At 36.1% G+C, this 18,775-nt stretch overlaps 1 protein-coding gene across 1 annotated transcript; it reads right to left on the bottom strand.

Moving 5' to 3' along the window:
- Positions 1-342: 342 nt before the first annotated feature.
- LOC123310382 lies at positions 343-16,711 on the bottom strand. The gene is made up of 2 exons (XM_044893849.1): positions 16,223-16,711; positions 343-608 (listed from the first exon to the last, which is right to left on the bottom strand). The coding sequence occupies exons 1-2, from the start codon at positions 16,293-16,295 to the stop codon at positions 343-345; spliced, it is 339 nt and encodes a 112-aa protein (XP_044749784.1). The 5' UTR covers positions 16,296-16,711.
- Between the last annotated feature and the right edge of the window lie 2,064 nt (positions 16,712-18,775).

The raw sequence follows: 18,775 nt of genomic DNA, 5'->3' as shown, positions 1-18,775 counted from the left end.
TGATACTGACAAAGTAATAAGCAATTACTATTACAAGTACATCTGACCAATAATAAGAAGTAAGATAAGAAGAAACATCACAACAGTGTTGAATACGAAACTATTCCTAATCCCATTGCTGTACTTACCAATAAAAAACGATGCCTTATCGTACTAACTTTAAGTAATAAGCTTCTGACTTCAATATCACCATTACTAATAATCAATAAGAAGTCATTTTTGTCAGCCTGCTTTGCTTTGCAGGTTAAGGAAGTTTTCGCTCACAAGGAACAAGGAAAAGTTCGTAAGAAACCAACAGAGACATTACCTACTTCTTATGTATGGTTTAAATGGTCGTGGTTCTCAACCTTTGCAGATTCTACCATTACAAAGCAACACGAAAGTTAAATAAAATCCTCGACCTAGCTTTCTATATTCATCTCGCGCCATGTTATTTCCGTGTTCGCAATTACTCAAATTCTGTAATGTACCAGTGATATTGATTCTGAATTCCGGATTGTTCCGTACCTCGTTTTCGTTCATTGTGCATGTGACCTTGGCTGAAGAACGGCCATATATTCGTTGCAATGGTCTTTCACGTTGTTGTTTTCGTGGCGATGTTAATCTCTCTGCAAGGCATAAAAGGTTCAGTGAATGTAAACATCCGGCTCATCTTTGTTGATCATTAACATCGTGATATCTTCATTAAATTTTCTATGGTCGCATCTCGTTCCATTATTCGCAAGTAAGAACCCTGGAAATCCCTCTTAGAAAATAGAATCGACAATTGGGTCCTCAGATGAGATCCATATTTTGCTCCTTCTGAAACATTGAAAACGTTAGGTATTGAATTATCTATTCTTCTTCAAGCTACTGCTCCAACTTTTTGAATTATGCTATTTTATTTCACTCTACAATTTTTCAATCCCTATAAAATATTTTAGCCACAGCCCGGAAGGATCTTTGTTGGATGAACAAAGTAACAGAAATAGCAGAAATTTGTCTAGCTACTCTAGATCTAAACTAAAACTGCGATGTATACTACGCAAAGTGCCAAATTATATTTTTGCTAATCTTGTTAATTCTCGAAAAAGCTCTGTCTCTCTATCAGTTGTCTAAGCTTCTTTCGGTTCATGATGAAAACTGATGCTTACTGCAGCTTTTAGAAGTAAGGGAATCAACAGTAATAAATTCAATTACTAACAAAGATTAGCTTTGGATGAGAGTCAAAAGACTAACATTGCTTCGAAAGTAAATAAGAGGAAAGAACTCAACCACAAGAAAAAAATATAATATACAAAAGCAGTTGTTGATACGTAAAAGTATTTGTGAAATCCATCGGTAAATTTGAGCTTCGCTGAACGCAATTCGAAAAAGTACCATCCTCAATATCTCGGCCCCTAGGCTGAGTCAAAAAGAATGCAAAAGAAAGGTACATTTTGATTCGTAGGGGGACATTTTTTACGGGTGGTTCTAATCAATTGTGTCAACCCTGTACGGATGATGACAGCAACCCCTAAAATCTTATATGGAGGGTTGGGTGTTTTAAGTAAGAAAGGGTGAGTTGTTTTGAGGCAATTCGATTGCTTTTTCAAAAATACCATAGACTTGATCTTTTTGTTTAAAAAAAGAGTAGAAGAGTTATAATAGTTTGATATTCAAAAATGAAAATAATGAAATATTTCGTTGCAATGAAAGATGACTATTATGAAAAAACTTTTATAGTAAAGATTTTCAAAAAGTTGTCCATTAATTTGTAGACAAAATATAAACTTGTTTCAAATACATCATGCTGCCCAGACTTGACACCTTCAGAATTTTTCCTCTGTGGAAATTAATAGTTGGTTGTGTACAAAACTCGGTCACGAGATGTAAAGGAATTGAAAGTAATAATACACACACACCATGCCGAGAATCTCAATTTGAAGTTTTCCAAAACATAAGGACCAAGTGTGAACATAGGTTATATTTTTGTCTACAAAAGAATGGACAACATTTTACAGTGAAAAATTTTTCATGTTTCAAAGCAACTCGTATCTACCTAATCTACTCCATTTTTATATTTCGGAAGTACTAACCATGGTGCATGGCATTTTTGAAAAAGCAGTCAAGCAGCACCTTCAAAACAAGGTGTAACTCAACCCCCCCTTCCTATTTAAGATTTTAGGAGTTGCTGTCATCAAGATCACAGGGTTGATTCAAATATAGTATCACAATAGCTCCTTTTTAAAGAAAACTGCTTTAATGAAAGGCCGAAGTTTCGATGTATTAAATATCTTCCTCAGGGCTATGAGGAACATATTATTTCTTCCATTCCATTGATCTTCTAAAAATAAAATAGTGGTTGGTTTCATAATGCATTTCACATATCGATCAATACCAATATAGTTACAATATTTACAGGGTGACAATTTGAAAACTTGCCAGTCCAATTATGTCACGACAAGGATGATTTCATGGAAAATGCCGGAACAGGTCAATTTCTATTTGTAGGGGGACATATTTTGAGCAGAATTGTAAGCCGAAATCTCATCAATCCTAGGTGTAGGAGCTATCATCCCTAAATTCTCAATAGGGAATAGAGGGTGAGCTATACCTCGATTGGAAGACAATAGTATTCATGTAGAGGGACAAGTGAACTTTCAATTGCGGTAAATCTCACCCCCTATTCCTTATGAAGAATTTAGGGGTGATAGCCCCTACACCTATGTAATGAGGAGATTTCAGCTTACAATTTTGCTCAAAATATGTCCCCCTCTTTTTGAAAATTGACCTGTTCCTGCTTTTTCTTTGAAAAGATCCTTGTCGAGCCATAATTGGCCTGGCAAGTTTACAAATTGTCACCTCCTGTAACTACTTCAAGGAATCAATAAAAATTTGCAAACCACAATATTCCTGTAGAGGGTCAAGTGATCTTTCAATTGAGGTATAGCTCACCTCACCCCCTATTGCCTATTGAGAATTTAGGGGTGCTAGACCTAGGTTTGGGGAGATATCGGCTTACAAGTCTGCTTAAAATATGTACCCCTTCGAATAAAAATTGACCTGTTCCGGCTTTTTCTTTGAAAACATCCTTGTCGAGACATAATTGGCCCGGCAAGTTTTCAAATTGTCATCTTCTGTAACTACTTCAAGGAATCAATAAAAATTTGCAAACCATAGTATTCCTGTAGAGGGTCGAGTGATCTTTCAATTGAGGTACAGCTCACCCCCTATTCCCTATTGAGAATTTAGGGGTGATAGCTCCTACACCTATGGTTGAGGAGATTTCGGCTTACAATTCTGCTCAAAATATGTCCCCCTTCGAATAGAAATTGACCTGTTCCGGCATTTTCTCTGAAAACATCCTTGTCGCGACATAATTGGCCTAGCGAGTTTTTACATTGTCACCCTGTATGCATTAATGAGATGACAAAAGGAACAAAAAAGCCTAATTATTCGTAACTCAGGTAGCTCCAAAATGAACCACCAATTCAACATATTATTTTTGCACCACAGATATAATTCGGGTGATATCATGGCCACCTTGATTGAAGAACGGCCGTTAGCGGTTGCATCTAAAAAGTGCAGTGTATCTCCTCCATAATATGACTTTGAAAAGACAAGCACGTAGAATGTTTACTGTGTCTACACAACAACGGCAAGTCAAGTTACTCAATGAACAAACAGAAACAGGCACTCGAAACGCTAAATAATGAACTGCCTCGGGCATCAGAGCCGTCTGCAAATATGACTCGAACCTGTTTGTAATGGAATATTTTTCTTCTTCTTCTCTCGCAGTCATCTCTTCAGCTCACTTGATCAGAGTTTGCGGTTTCACTTCCCAGGTAGCGAGGAGAAGAAGCGTTATATTCTCGTTTTATCGATAGATATTTTTTCATAATGCCCAAGTGTGTAAATTTTGAATTCAAAATTTTCTTTAACGAACTCTTACTCCAATAGATCTCAAGGAAACCAATATAAAAATGACAGATTTCGTCTGTACTCTTTTTAAAGTTATTGAATTTACATATAGAATTGCTGTTTCAACATATTTTCGAAAAGTAAATGTCAATGGCTAAACATTGCACTATCACAAACATATACCATATATATAAACATAGAGTAGGTATACCGAAGTAGCGCTTCAGATTTCACAGATTTGTTTTGTATCAACAAGTCACTGCTCAAAATCATCACTATATTCCACAACAAATCCCATTACACAAAAAGTTTTTTGACCTGGACTACTAAGGACTAATTCAAGAATGTCAGTGTAATAATATTTTTCCTTTGATATGATTTGAAAACAATAAGTTTGCGTTCCTTATTGTTGCGTTGTTTTTTTTTTGTTATCCCACTTGTTGTTATTAATTTTTTTCTTTTCTTTTTGGAACCTCAGAAAGTGAAACTAACCTTTCAATAACAGAGGATGACAAAAACGTGTGCTTTGTTAGCACCTGTACGAACTTTTTAGCAAGCCTAGAGAGAGAAGTCGTTTTATTTGAAACAGCTTCTTGTGGGGAGAGGACCATATTTCTTATACAGGGTGATTCTTTTAAGTGTTTCATTAGAAGTTTTCGAGGAAGGAATTGTAATACAGATTCAAGATTTTGGATTTTCATTTTAGAGAACATGAACTTTAATTGCAAAATATTTTCAAGCGGAATCTACTTCCGGTTTCACCGGAAACGAATGTAACTTCGTTATTTCAAATGCAACACCCTGTATATTTTTACATATTCGAATTCTTCGTTTAATTTTACACTGATTTGATGTATGATATGTGTAACCACTCAAGCGGTTTTTGAATTATAACCTGATTATCAAATTTTTTGAAAAAAAGGTTGTCACAGATTAGTGTCCATATCTTCAAAATCCCTCATTATAAGAATTTCTTTTTGCGAAAGTAGAACAAAAAAGAAAGTACGCTGATACTGTTTCTTGTATAGCTTATGAGGAAATATTATACAGGGTGTCTGAAAAAGGGCCCCAAATTGAGCCTCAATAAAACTATGAAATCTCACTTTTTTCAAATGGCAACCCTATAATTTTGTAATTCCAATCGATTGCCCGTCAAAAACTACTTAGAGTGTCCCCAACATTCCATGCCTCTAAAATCAGTAATTTCGCCGTAATTGAATAAAATTCGAATTTCGGGAATAAATCAAGGTTTCTTAGTCTAACCATAGATTTATTAGGATAGAAATTTTCAAGAAGGCTATGTCTGTTCATTTATAATGCATTTTTGAGAACTGTCATTTATACTTGTTTGATTAATCGGGCACTATGCAAAATCATAATTATTACAGTAACAGTGATGTATTAAATATGTTCTTCATTTACGGTGAATGTAACAAAATATTAGAAAGGGCAGTCAGAACTTTCAACGAAAGAAACCCACATTTACCACCTTTAACAAAATCAAAGTTCAGGAGGTATCAAAACAATTTTCTCCGTAGTGGAAGCATTAACCCAAAACGGAATCGTGTGAAAACAGTAACAGGTAATGAAGAAAATCAAATAAATATTCTAGGACATATTTTGTTAAAGGTGGTAAATGTGGGTTTCTTTCGTTGAAAGTTCTGACTGCCCTTTGTAATATTTTGTTACATTCACCGTAAATGAAGAACATATTTAATACATCACTGTTACTGTAATTATGATTTTGCATAGTGCCCGATTAATCAAACAAGTATAAATGACAGTTCTCAAAAATGCATTATAAATGAACAGACATAGCCTTCTTGAAAATTTCTATCCTAATAAATCTATGGTTAGACTAAGAAACCTTGATTTATTCCCGAAATTCGAATTTTATTCAATTACGGCGAAATTACTGATTTTAGAGGCATGGAATGTTGGGGACACTCTAAGTAGTTTTTGACGGGCAATCGATTGGAATTACAAAATTATAGGGTTGCCATTTGAAAAAAGTGAGATTTCATAGTTTTATTGAGGCTCAATTTGGGGCCCTTTTTCAGACACCCTGTATAATATTTCCTCATAAGCTATACAAGAAACAGTATCAGCGTACTTTCTTTTGTTCTACTTTCGCAAAAAGAAATTCTTATAATGAGGGATTTTGAAGATATGGACACTAATCTGTGACAACCTTTTTTTCAAGAAATTTGATAATCAGGTTATAATTCAAAAACCGCTTGAGTGGTTGCACATATCATACATCAAATCAGTGTAAAATTAAACGAAGAATTCGAATATGTAAAAATATACAGGGTGTTGCATTTGAAATAACGAAGTTACATTCGTTTCCGGTGAAACCGGAAGTAGATTCCGCTTGAAAATATTTTGCAATTAAAGTTCATGTTCTCTAAAATGAAAATCCAAAATCTTGAATCTGTATTACAATTCCTTCCTCGAAAACTTCTAATGAAACACTTAAAAAAATCACCCTGTATAGCATCTCAGTGGTGGTATATTTCACTTTAACCAGCAGAGGCAGACTTATTGTTTGGAAATAAAATAAAGATCTACGAACGAAACCGAACTTCATTCTGTTCAATAAATCAATAAATCTAACTTTTCAGTAAATTTTATTTCTATGTTCCATTTCTTACAGATTTCAAACTTTAGCAGGTAGTCACTTGAGACCACTCTCACTGCGACAGGAAGCAATGAAATATTTAATATCAAAAACTTATTTCCGGGAAATTCATATACATGTACAGGGTGTCCCAAATTCGATATCCAGTGAGGAGATCTCGGAAACTAAAATAGCTACATCAAAATCGACACGTTTCCGAGATCTTTTTCAGAGAAACAACTAATAATGAAAACGGTAGCCTCCTACAGTCATTCGTTTTTGAGTTATAAGAAAAAATGGGATTTTGACGATTTCGAAAAGTTCTCATAACTTTTTTGTTAGAGATTTGAAACTTGAACCTTGTACAGGAACAATCCGGAAACAATATCAGGAAACAGGACTAATCTTCCTTGTACAGGAACTTTTTTACGTAGAATCCACTGACGAGCTCAAAAACTGTTTTCCTGTTCTAGATTTCGAATTATGTATTAGGTAGGTAAACTTTTGTTTTTTTCAATGCAAAATTTAATTGAATTCATTATTTTTGAATTGACATTAGATTCTACGTATAAGAGTGCCTGTAGATTGTTCAAGTTTCAGATCTGTAACTTCACAAACAAAAAAGTCATGAGAACTTTTTCGAAATAGTTGAGATCTCAATTTTTGCTAATAACTCAAAAACTACGGCTACGGTTTTCACTGTTCTTTGTTTCTCCGAAAAAGAAATCGGTTTAGCTCTAGTTCTTCTAGTTTCCGAGAGACATCGAATTTGGAACACTCTGTACTCTTCATTGAAGTTTTTTTTAAGGCCGAATTTTCTGATTTCACTTGTGAAAAATTGTCAAGTTTATCAGGGGTTTGTTTCTTCAACATAACCATTACTCACATCTTATCATCGGCTCCAAGACCAGCCGAGCAGAAAACGATTTACATTTACCTTTGTCGGAACCTGAGCAGATTACATGCTTACAGAGGATCCTCTTTCCTCCATCATCCTTGGTAGTTTTACGACTTCGAAAACTCGATCAGAACAATAATAACAATATACTCTTTACTTTTATCGTAATTTAATTTTATCGAGCAGCTGTATTAATAACAGTCTCGTTTGTGGATTGCCGAGAGAGTTATCAATGGAAAGAGGACCTAACATTAATTCACATGCTGATATAAGAGAAAACTACTCCATAGTCCATGGTACATGAAATTGCGGATTACAGGTATCAACTAGTAATGAAACCACCATTTGATACAGTTTTCCAGAGTTCTGAATTCAAATTGGATGTAAGTATTCTTCCCAAATTTCATGCAAAATATTTTACCGACTATTCTCCTCATTCTCATCAAGCAATTTGTAGCGTTCTACACTGTATATAGTTGTTTATTGTAGCTGGCTTTTTAATTCTTGAAAAGACCATCACATGAAAGATTTTTAAATGTGGTTGTACGTCATATGTACGTTCATATGTGTAGGTAGGTGAAGAACGTTGATCTCCCTTCCTTTTTTCGTTCCCGTTCGATCGAAGGTGTTACAGATTGTTACGATCATTGATTTCCCGAATATTATATTACTCTCTTATTATATTATATCACTCTCTTATAGTGTTTGAAAACCCTTATTCAAGGGTTTTTTTTGTTTTTGGAGTTTATCTTCCCTGGCAGGAGCTAAGCCAATTTTTCCAAGTTCGGGACTGCTTCAAAACGTTTGACGTTCCTGACTTCACGGAGCTGACGATACGACTTCGTCCAATTTGCAGATCCTGCAGCCTGCAAAAGAACTTCGTACAATTTGCAGATCCTGCAGCCTGCAACAGAACTTCGTCGTGATTGGCAGTACATCAGTCTTCCCGTTACTCCATTTCAACAGGGAAGTAAATATTATGAAAATCTGGTATTTTCATCTATATGTGTGTACATATGATCTGAGACTTTTTTTAACTATAATTTGTAATTCTAGTATTTAGTATTTAGCTGTAAACATTTTTCTTGAATTCATTCTGGTACCAGGCTATTGATTGTATATTTTTATTTGTGAAGATAACACTTTTGTAAATAGACGAGTGATTTGTTCGACTGGGAGTTGTGTCATTTTCATTAGAGGAATTGTGTGATCAGGCTCACGACCCAATTACAACCGACTAAGCTCGGGCATTTTAAATGTTCTAATAGTCACAAGACTGTTACACAATTTTGGCGCCCAACGTGGGGCACTTAAAGTCCTTGTATTATATACTTCTAAAAACCTGGTCTCACTTTTCTCCTGGTGGAGGTGACTTGAGGATTCATGGTCGACCAACATTCTCGTTTCGGGTAGTTCAAGATTTTTCGGGTCATTCTCCTGGCAACCATATCGAATTTTCATTCGGGTGGCACTTTGGTTTTCTTTTCTATTATTATCTCGGTTATCTCTATTTTTCGAAATGTCTATCAATCCAAATTATCTAAGACAAAATGAACTCTCCTATGAAATTGCGATTAGAGGAATTGAAGTTCCGTCATCAGTAGATGACAAACGTAAAATTTTAAGGGGATTGCTATCCCAAGAGTCTTCAGATCGCAGTTTCATTGTCTTATCGGATCCCTTTTCTTTCAAAGAGAACGTTGAAGGAATCAGAGAAAGTTTGATTAGTCTGAAAGAAGCTTGTTCTAAATTTCAATCTGATTCCTCACCAGTAGATTATAAGCGTGTAATATCTCGTTTAACTCATGTAACTGGTAGAATTCAGCGTTTATTAACTGCAGATGATGATGAATCCGCTGTTAGGCAGAGTCTTTATAAAGAAGTTCTCATGTTAGAGTCTGATATTGCGGAGAAGGTTTCTACTGAACCTCTCAACCCTTCTACCTCCACACCTGTAAAAACCTCGGCTTTGCACGACCCCTTATCTCATCTCAATGTAGGAACTAATCCTAAATGTATTCCTGTATACAAGTGGGGTCTAAAGAAGTACTCGGGAAGGGAACCATTGATTCCATTCCTGGAGTTAGTTGAGTCCCTTAAAGTTTCTAGGGGTTGTACGGATTCTGATCTGTTCGATTCTGCTGGAGATCTGTTCGAAAACGAAGCTTGGACTTGGTGGCATAACAACCACATAAAAAAACGTTTTTCCAACTGGAACGAACTCGTGAAGTCACTAAAATCAACCTTTTTGCATAGCAATTACGATTCTGTGTTGCTGAGTGAGATAAAATCTCGTAAGCAAAAACCCCGAGAGTCGGTAGCCCTCTTTATAACTTTTATGGAAGCTCAATTTAATAGGTTGAATAAATGTCCACCAGAGGTTGAGATGGTCAATGTTATTAGAGATAACTTGCTTCCAGATTATGTTAAGGCTCTTGTCTTACAGGATATTGGATCGATATCCCAGTTGACGACTCTTTGTAGGAGAGTAGAGGACGCACTGTGTTTGAGTGTTTCGAATCAGTTAGGAGAGATGCAGGTATCTCAGGTTCCTTCTAGTGTCAGATGTTGGAACTGTGGTGAAGAGAATCATCGTTACAATGAGTGCCGTAAGCAAAGAAAACGCTTTTGTTATGGTTGTGGTCAGAAGAACGTGATCAAGTCTAACTGCCCCCTCTGCTCAAAAAACGTGAGGAGGATCCACAGTCCCGCAGGTATTGGAGGTCCTTCCGGTCTAAACCCTGCTCAAAAGCAAAAACCCAGGTCGAACCAGAAGAAGAATTAGTTTCTTCGGCTCCTGCAACGGCCAAGATCCCTGATTCGTCTGATAATCTCCCCAAATTACCTTCTCTCAGTTCTCTCACAAATGACCGAATCCATTCGAAGGAAGTCAACCCCTTAATGGAGCTGCGTCAGAAAGACAATCGTCCCTATTTAACAGTTCATGTTGGAGGAGAGCCTATTTCCTCCTTACTCGATAGTGGGAGCAACGTCACAATTTTAGGTACCTCTTCAATGCATCTTTTGCGGACATTAAACTTATCCCTTCACTATGACGTATCGGTTAATCTTACTACGGCTGATGGAAAGCCTCAGACTACTCTTGGTTATGTAAACCTTCACATTAGCTTGAACAATGTCGAAAAGGTTCTCAGGGTACTTGTTGTTCCTTCGATAACTCATGACTTGATTTTGGGTATGGATTTTATTCATGCATTCAATTTGGCTCTTGATTTCAAAGATTTCACCTATAGTTCTTCTTACTTATCTTTAGATAATTCAGTAGCTGTAGTTAGAGCATTGCTTGGACCTGATTCGTTGACTGATTCAGAGAAATACGAATTAGACTTTGTTGTTGACCTGTTCAAACAAATTGCACCCTCTGACAAGTTGGGTACGACGCATTTATATAAGCATCACATCGATACAGGAGATGCCAAGCCTGTTAGACAGAGACAGTATCCACTTTCTCCGGCCATGCAGAAAATTTTGAACGAGGAAATCGATAAAATGTTGAAACTCAACATCATTAAACCTGTGTCCGGGTGTAGCCCATGGTTATCTCCACTCTGGCTGGTTCCCAAAAAGGATGGAACATACAGAGTTGTGTTCGATGCTAGAAAGTTGAATTCCATCACTCTACCTGACAGTTACCCAATGCCCCCCATTGATTCAATTTTAAGTAAAGTACGTGATGCATCATATCTTAGCTCAATAGATTTGAAGCAAGCTTTTTTTCAGATTCCTTTGGATGAAGAATCCAAAATAAAAACTACTTTTGCCGTTCCAGGCAGAGGCCTGTTCTGTTTCAATGTATTACCATTTGGTTTAAATTGCGCTTGTCAGGCAATGGTGAGACTTATGGATATGGCCATTGGTCCATCATTAGAGCCCTATGTATTCTATTATGTGGATGACATAATCGTTTGCACCCCTACTTTTGAGATGCACCTCGCTGTACTTAGAAAGCTATTTCACTGTCTTAAAGAAGCTAATCTTGCGGTTAACTTGGATAAATGTCAGTTTTGTAGACCTTCTTTGAATTTTTTGGGATTCGTTGTGGATGCAAATGGTCTAAGAACTGATCCCTCCAAGGTTCAGGATATCTTGGATTATCCCGCTCCGAAGAATACCACCCAGATCAGGCGTTTGATCGGTTTGATCGGTTATTACCGTCGGTTTTTGAGAGACTTTGCTTCAGTATGTAGTCCAATTACTGATTTGTTGAAGGGTAGGAAGAAAGGACAACCAATTGTATGGACTGATGAGGCGGATGAAGCCTTCCATAAAATAAAGTCTTTATTGACCTCAGCTCCCATACTGGCAAGTCCAGACTTTTCGAAGCCATTTTGTGTTGCTTGCGATGCTAGCGACAATGGTGTTGGAGCAGTATTGTTTCAGGAGGAGGATGGATTAGAACATCCAGTTGCTTACTTCAGTAAGGTTTTGAATAAGAGCCAACGCAACTATTCAACCACTGAGAAAGAGCTCCTAGCTATCGTTTAATCGATTGAGAAATTCAGGCCGTACATTGAGGGTACCGAATTCACAGTAATCACTGATCATTCTTCGTTGGTATGGCTAAATTCGATGAAGAATCCCAATCAACGTATCTCAAGGTGGATTATGAGATTATCTTCATACCGCTTCAAGATTGTTCATCGAAGTGGTTCCCTTAACACTGTGGCTGATTCACTCTCTCGTTTGTCAAGTGATACTGTACAGGTTTCTATCTTGAACCTATCTCAGATGAATATAGATAAATGGTACGGTAATATGCTGACGAAAGTTAGCGATCGTCCAGATCTGTTTCCTGATTTTAAAGTTAGCAATGGCGTCTTATACAAGCATATTTTGCCTAGGTACCGCCTTCTGAATGATTCTCCCGAGTGGAAGATTGTTGTGCCAACTTCTCACAGGCTGGAAGTTATGAAGGAATTTCATGATGAGCCAACATCAGGACATTTCGGAATTTACAAGACATTACACCGAATATCTTCCCTATATTACTGGCCGAGGATGAAGAACTCTGTGGTCAAGTATGTCAGAGGCTGTAAGGTATGTGCTTCTTGTAAACCAGGAAACCTACCTCAGGCTGGATTAATGGGCAAGTATCGAAATATCAACTTTCCATTCCAATTTTTGAGTGCTGATTTGCTGGGACCCTATACACGTTCTAAATCTGGGAACCAATATCTCCTAGTCGTTACCGACTGGTTCACCAAATTTGTTTTTGTACAACCGCTTTCCAAAGCTACTGCCAAAGCGATTGTGAAATTTATCGAAAATCAGATTTTCTTGCTATTCGGTGTTCCTCAAATTTTTGCGGTGGATAATGGATCTCAGTTTGTTTCTGCTGAATTCAAGAACCTGATGAAAAAGTATAAGGTCCAGAAAATCTTCTACAATGCACGTTTTCATCCTCAAATTAACCCAACTGAACGTGTGAATAAGACAATAGTCACCGCCATAAGATCATACATTGATAGTGATCACAAACTTTGGGATACAAACATCTTACAAATCGCACAAGCTATCAGACTTGCTAGGAGTGAAAGTTTGAAATATAGTCCTTCATTTTTGGTTTTTCTTAGGAATGTTGCCACTGATGGATCATTTTATGGTCTCATTTCAGAAAATGCTGACAACACCGTCACTGTGGGAGATAAGGTCTTGGATTCTGATTTGGTGCGACAACTACCAGATCTTTATGAAGACGTTCGAAAACGTCTGAAGCATTCCTATGAGATCAATGCTCGTAGATACAACCTCAGAAGACGGGATGTTCGCCTGAGCGTTGGTGATAGAGTTTGGAAGAGAAACTTTGTTCTCTCTGATGCTTCCAAAAATTTCACCTCAAAACTCGCTCCCAAATTTATCCCTTGCATAGTTAATAGGGTACTATCTTCTCTTGTGTACAATCTAGTTGACCTGTCCGGTAAGGACTTAGGAAATTTCCATATTAAGGACATTAAGCCTGATCTAACCCGAGATGACCCGGATGATTCTTTAGATGTGGAGTCCGAATGACACAAACAAACCCCCTATTTTGTATCCGTTAATATCTCCTAGTGCTGTCCTTATTCCTTCTCTCTCAATGGTTTCAAAATGGACACAATAACTATTTGAAGTTCAAGGGTAATTATCTTTCCTCTTTATCTCCCTATTGAACGTAGTGCATTACCTTCCTGTAATGGAGGGACCTATCTTCTATATCTCCGATATATATCTTTCCATTACATTACCTTTATCTTCTGCCTTGTTCTAATTTTCTCTTTTACCCCTTGGCAAAAATTTCTTATTCTTTTCGGAGCAACGTATAGTTACATTGGTTTATGCGCATTAATGCGAATTTTTGTGTACCTATTTAGTTGTTCTGGAATAACTAAATATTTTGTGTCTTTAGATGCAGTATGGTGTCCATTGGAAGCCTAACTTTGTAATCTACCTTGTGATTCACTGAATCACTGGCGCCCAACAATTAACGTCTATTGTCTCTTACAAGAGAGGAAAAAGGAGATGAAAGCTCTTTGATGAGCAAAGACCTTTTTTTTTTTTGTTTTTTTTTTTGTGGGATGAGGGATAGTGTAGCGTTCTACACTGTATATAGTTGTTTATTGTAGCTGGCTTTTTAATTCTTGAAAAGACCATCACATGAAAGATTTTTAAATGTGGTTGTACGTCATATGTACGTTCATATGTGTAGGTAGGTGAAGAACGTTGATCTCCCTTCCTTTTTTCGTTCCCGTTCGATCGAAGGTGTTACAGATTGTTACGATCATTGATTTCCCGAATATTATATTACTCTCTTATTATATTATATCACTCTCTTATAGTGTTTGAAAACCCTTATTCAAGGGTTTTTTTTTTTGGAGTTTATCTTCCCTGGCAGGAGCTAAGCCAATTTTTCCAAGTTCGGGACTGCTTCAAAACGTTTGACGTTCCTGACTTCACGGAGCTGACGATACGACTTCGTCCAATTTGCAGATCCTGCAGCCTGCAAAAGAACTTCGTACAATTTGCAGATCCTGCAGCCTGCAAAAGAACTTCGTACAATTTGCAGATCCTGCAGCCTGCAACAGAACTTCGTCGTGATTGGCAGTACATCAGTCTTCCCGTTACTCCATTTCAACAGGGAAGTAAATATTATGAAAATCTGGTATTTTCATCTATATGTGTGTACATATGATCTGAGACTTTTTTTAACTATAATTTGTAATTCTAGTATTTAGTATTTAGCTGTAAACATTTTTCTTGAATTCATTCTGGTACCAGGCTATTGATTGTATATTTTTATTTGTGAAGATAACACTTTTGTAAATAGACGAGTGATTTGTTCGACTGGGAGTTGTGTCATTTTCATTAGAGGAATTGTGTGATGAGGCTCACGACCCAATTACAACCGACTAAGCTCGGGCATTTTAAATGTTCTAATAGTCACAAGACTGTTACAAATTATAGAAAATTTAAAGGGTGTCACCTTCGATCACAATTTAAAAAAACCTAATAATAGAGAAACCACTAATAATATTGATATTAATATATAATGATTACAAATTAGGTGATGAAGGCCCAGTTGCAGGAAAGTCCATTAAGATTTGATGTCCTATCAAAATTTAAAACTGTCATTTTTGAAGGGGAAAATGGAGGATTAAGATTTTAATGAAGTATTAAATTTTAATGGACTTTCCTGCAACTGGACGAAAGTTGGAGAAATTCTTCTATGTTTTATAATTTCATATTTTTCTAAATAGTCCATAATCTTGAAATTAACACCACTGTTTAATAATAAAGATCCAATACAAAAGATTGAAAAGAACAATCATAAATTGATATGTAATATGTAATACAAGTGATGCATTATACAGAGAATAGGTGAACATTTCAAAATCCTTAGTTTGGGACAACATTATAGAGACTTTTATTTCGGAAAGCATTTATTTGAGGAGGAGCATGATATCAATTTGGACGATAGTTATAGAATCCTCCACAGTGAGCTTAATTTCAAGATTAGGGACTATGTATTTAGGAAAATATGAAATAATAAAACATAAAGACTTTTTCCAACTTTAACACTTAATTTGGAATTAGATTTCAATGAATTGCATATTATAAATTCTGAACTGTGAAGTTGTTCGTGCTCTTTACAATGATTTTGTGTCATTTCACTTTGTGTTCTTCTCTCCGTGATCTTATGTAAAATTTGACCTTGACATTCTGGTATAATAAGTCTGAAAATGTGAAACTGTTAGCTTCCACGAAACAGGTCACCTTATTAAAAGAACTATTAGAAGGATTATTTGTTTCATTTACCATACTTTCAGTCTTGGAGAAATTTATATACAGGTTTTTGACTATTCCATATCACCTTATTTTGAGAGTTGATGTTCAAAACGATGAATCCATGGATTCATCATATGGGTATGCATATATTATCCAGATTCTCCATAGGTACCGAAGTACCCCTCCATGCTCATCAAATCAGAAAACAAAGGTTTTGGCTGAGAATCCCCTGACAGAAAACCCTTCTACGAAGGCAATCAACATCTTCAATATTTTGGCATCACGTTGATCTAAAATGAAACAAATTGTCGTCTTCTTGTGACATGGGACAACGGGGAACCCAATGGCTTGATTCGATAATCTTTTTATTGGGCAACATGCAACATGATAGCTGGAGACTTTCATCTTACCTTTGAGCTTGTGGACATTCTTTTGAGTATTATTTTACGTGTTGTTGTTATGAATAAATGAATAAATGATAACAAGTACCTAATACTAGTTTTTTCCTCTAGGAAGCGGAATATTTGTTTGCAAATTACCGTGAATAGCCTTTCCCAGGTGTTTCCAGCCTCTGCCACCGTAGATTTTCGCGCAGGGATTGTTACCAGTCATGAAAATTGACAAGACCAATTGAGAAGGCGCATTGCTGGAACGGCATGCTAAATTGAACGAAATTGTCTTGTACGCTCAGCATCAATAAAAGACGGGACCTTACAGTTGACCCTTGACGTCCCTATTAAATACGAGAAATGGTCAATTACCAACAGCTGCTCTGTGCACTGACCGTCTAGCCTAGTCGTGATGCTTGTTAGAATCTCTTTATAAGCTCGATACGGTTTGACGAAGAGTCTGCGAGGAATACCAGCACCCAGCACGTCCGCTTGGAGGAACTCTACCCTTGTATCGATTAACCTTGAAATTTTGGTCCCACTCGTGGCAGAGCATTCATCATGTTATGGGAACAAAGAATTCGTTAGGATAAAAAGTGTTCAAAAATTTTCACGTCAAGTGAGCTATGGCATTTCGAAGGTCGTTATTCTATGCTACTTAACTACTATTAGCTATCTTGTGGTCATCGTTCAGATTTCATTCGAACAGTCAGGTCAAGATAGCATATCTGATTTTACCACATAGTGTTTTTATTTTTTCTTCGAGAATTCATTTATAGTTATAGTTAATCTACTTTTAAATTGATATGTTTCAATATTTCAAAGTTAGGAATAAATCTATTTTGAGCTCACCAATACAACTTAATGTGGCACCTTTGATGATTTTTCCCTGCCCTAAAACCCGCTGTTTGTGACTTAACAGTTTGATCGTGAGCAAATGCAGTTTTACATGATTGTAATTGACTTGATTAAGTTTGCCAGACATTATTTCCTGGAACGTTTAATATCAAATAAATTTTGATTGGTGATTTCATCATTTTGCCAAAACGCAGATAATATAATGGTAATCTTTTTATTCGAAGACTGTCATTTTATCTGTGGAATAAAATTGTTGAGATACTGAACTTTTTCTGTAAAAAACACTATTGATTGAAATGTGTGAAGAATATTCGAGAACAATTATACAAAATGAAAATTTCTCAGTTAAGTAATTCCATTAATTTTTCATCGCGAAAAACTTCAAAAGATGGTGATACTTTCACCTGCTTTCTATACTGGGTGTATTTGAAGGTAAGGCTTTTTTTCAACAGAAGGTAGAACTGGTCAAAATGAAGCGTTTCACCAAAAATCACCTATACAAAACTTTCAAAATGACAAAGTGGAAAAAATTTGAATATGATTACTGAAATAGATCCTACTACGATCCTAGACCATTTGTTAGCTGAATTATCACAAAGCAGTGGGAAAAACTGATAATTCGACCATGTGGTTTCGTTTAGGGTATTCGCTCGTTCGATATTTACGTGGTAATGAAAATGGAAATGAATTGTTCTCATTATTTTTTAGTAACTCACAGGATTTTATAAAATGGCTAATTTCGATACCAACTGACAGAAGAGACTTAGGACACAAAAGTAGAAAATAAAATAATACTTCAAAATGTCACAATCTTCTTGTTTCAACATTCCAACAATCGTCATAAGAACGGGATGAAATGGGAAAACATCATAGCACTATTTCAACATAACTAGCATAAGCACTTAACAAGAAACTGCCTCGATTTTCTACATTTTCTTTTCACGCTAAATTGCACGATCCAATTAAGATTCTGTCAAAAGTGACCTGATGCATCTAATCCGAAGAACTTGGTAGTGAACCATTCATTGTCCAGCCATATGTTTATGTTTTGTTTTGTTTTTGCGATCCCGGAGTCACCTTCCACAGTCCCGTACTTGAAATTAAATGAAATTTTGTCGAACTTCTAGGGGTTGTATCTCAGCCATATTGGATATTTTATGCAGACAATTTTTGGTTAAACGACTTCTACCTTCTGTCAAAAACAAAATCCCACCTTTTAATAATATTCTATATTTTTATACTTGTGTCACTTGAGCCATTACATAAAATCGTTACTAAATAATGAGAAAAAATTGACAATCCTACGTTTCCATTTTTATTACTACGTAAAAATCAAACGGGCCAATATCCTAAACGAAATCATATCTTTTGGTTTCTCCCCATTGCTTTGTGATCATTCATAAAACAAATGATCTACGATAGTATTAGGATCTATTTCAGTTATTATTTTAAATTTTTCTTCGACTTTGTGATTCTGAAAGTTTTGTATAGGTGATTTCTGGCGAAACACTGTTAAAAAAAGTCCCACTTTTAAATACACCCTGTATACATCTCAAATCGATCTGTGACATATAGATATTGTATGAAAAATAGCCTGTTCCAAATGGTTAGTAAAAATTCCATATTCCAAACTAATTCAATCCATAAAAAGTACCAACAAAGGATCTGTAAATCTCATCAAATATGCCCTGATGTTATGATTCCTACTCCAACACAAGGTCTATATACAAGGAGAGTCAAAAATGTGTACCGAGTTTTCTGGGGGTAATAGTACATTGAAATCTAAGTATAGTTTGATAAATAAACTCATTGCCCAGAATGCATAAAGGGAGATACACCCTTCCG

Source organism: Coccinella septempunctata, chromosome 3, assembly GCF_907165205.1.
Source record: "Coccinella septempunctata chromosome 3, icCocSept1.1, whole genome shotgun sequence".
Lineage (NCBI taxonomy): Eukaryota > Metazoa > Arthropoda > Insecta > Coleoptera > Coccinellidae > Coccinella > Coccinella septempunctata.
The sequence above is the reverse complement of the archived record's forward strand: the minus strand, read 5'-3'. Positions and strand labels throughout refer to the sequence as shown.

Bases quoted from the DNA above. Each gene is read 5' to 3' on its own strand.
- LOC123310382 (XM_044893849.1), bottom strand. From the start codon at position 16,295: ATGACTGGTAACAATCCCTGCGCGAAAATCTACGGTGGCAGAGGCTGG. The intron at 609-16,222 runs GTAATTTGCAAA...TATGCCTTGCAG, and splicing joins CCTGGGAAAGGCTATTCACG to AGAGATTAACATCGCCACGA.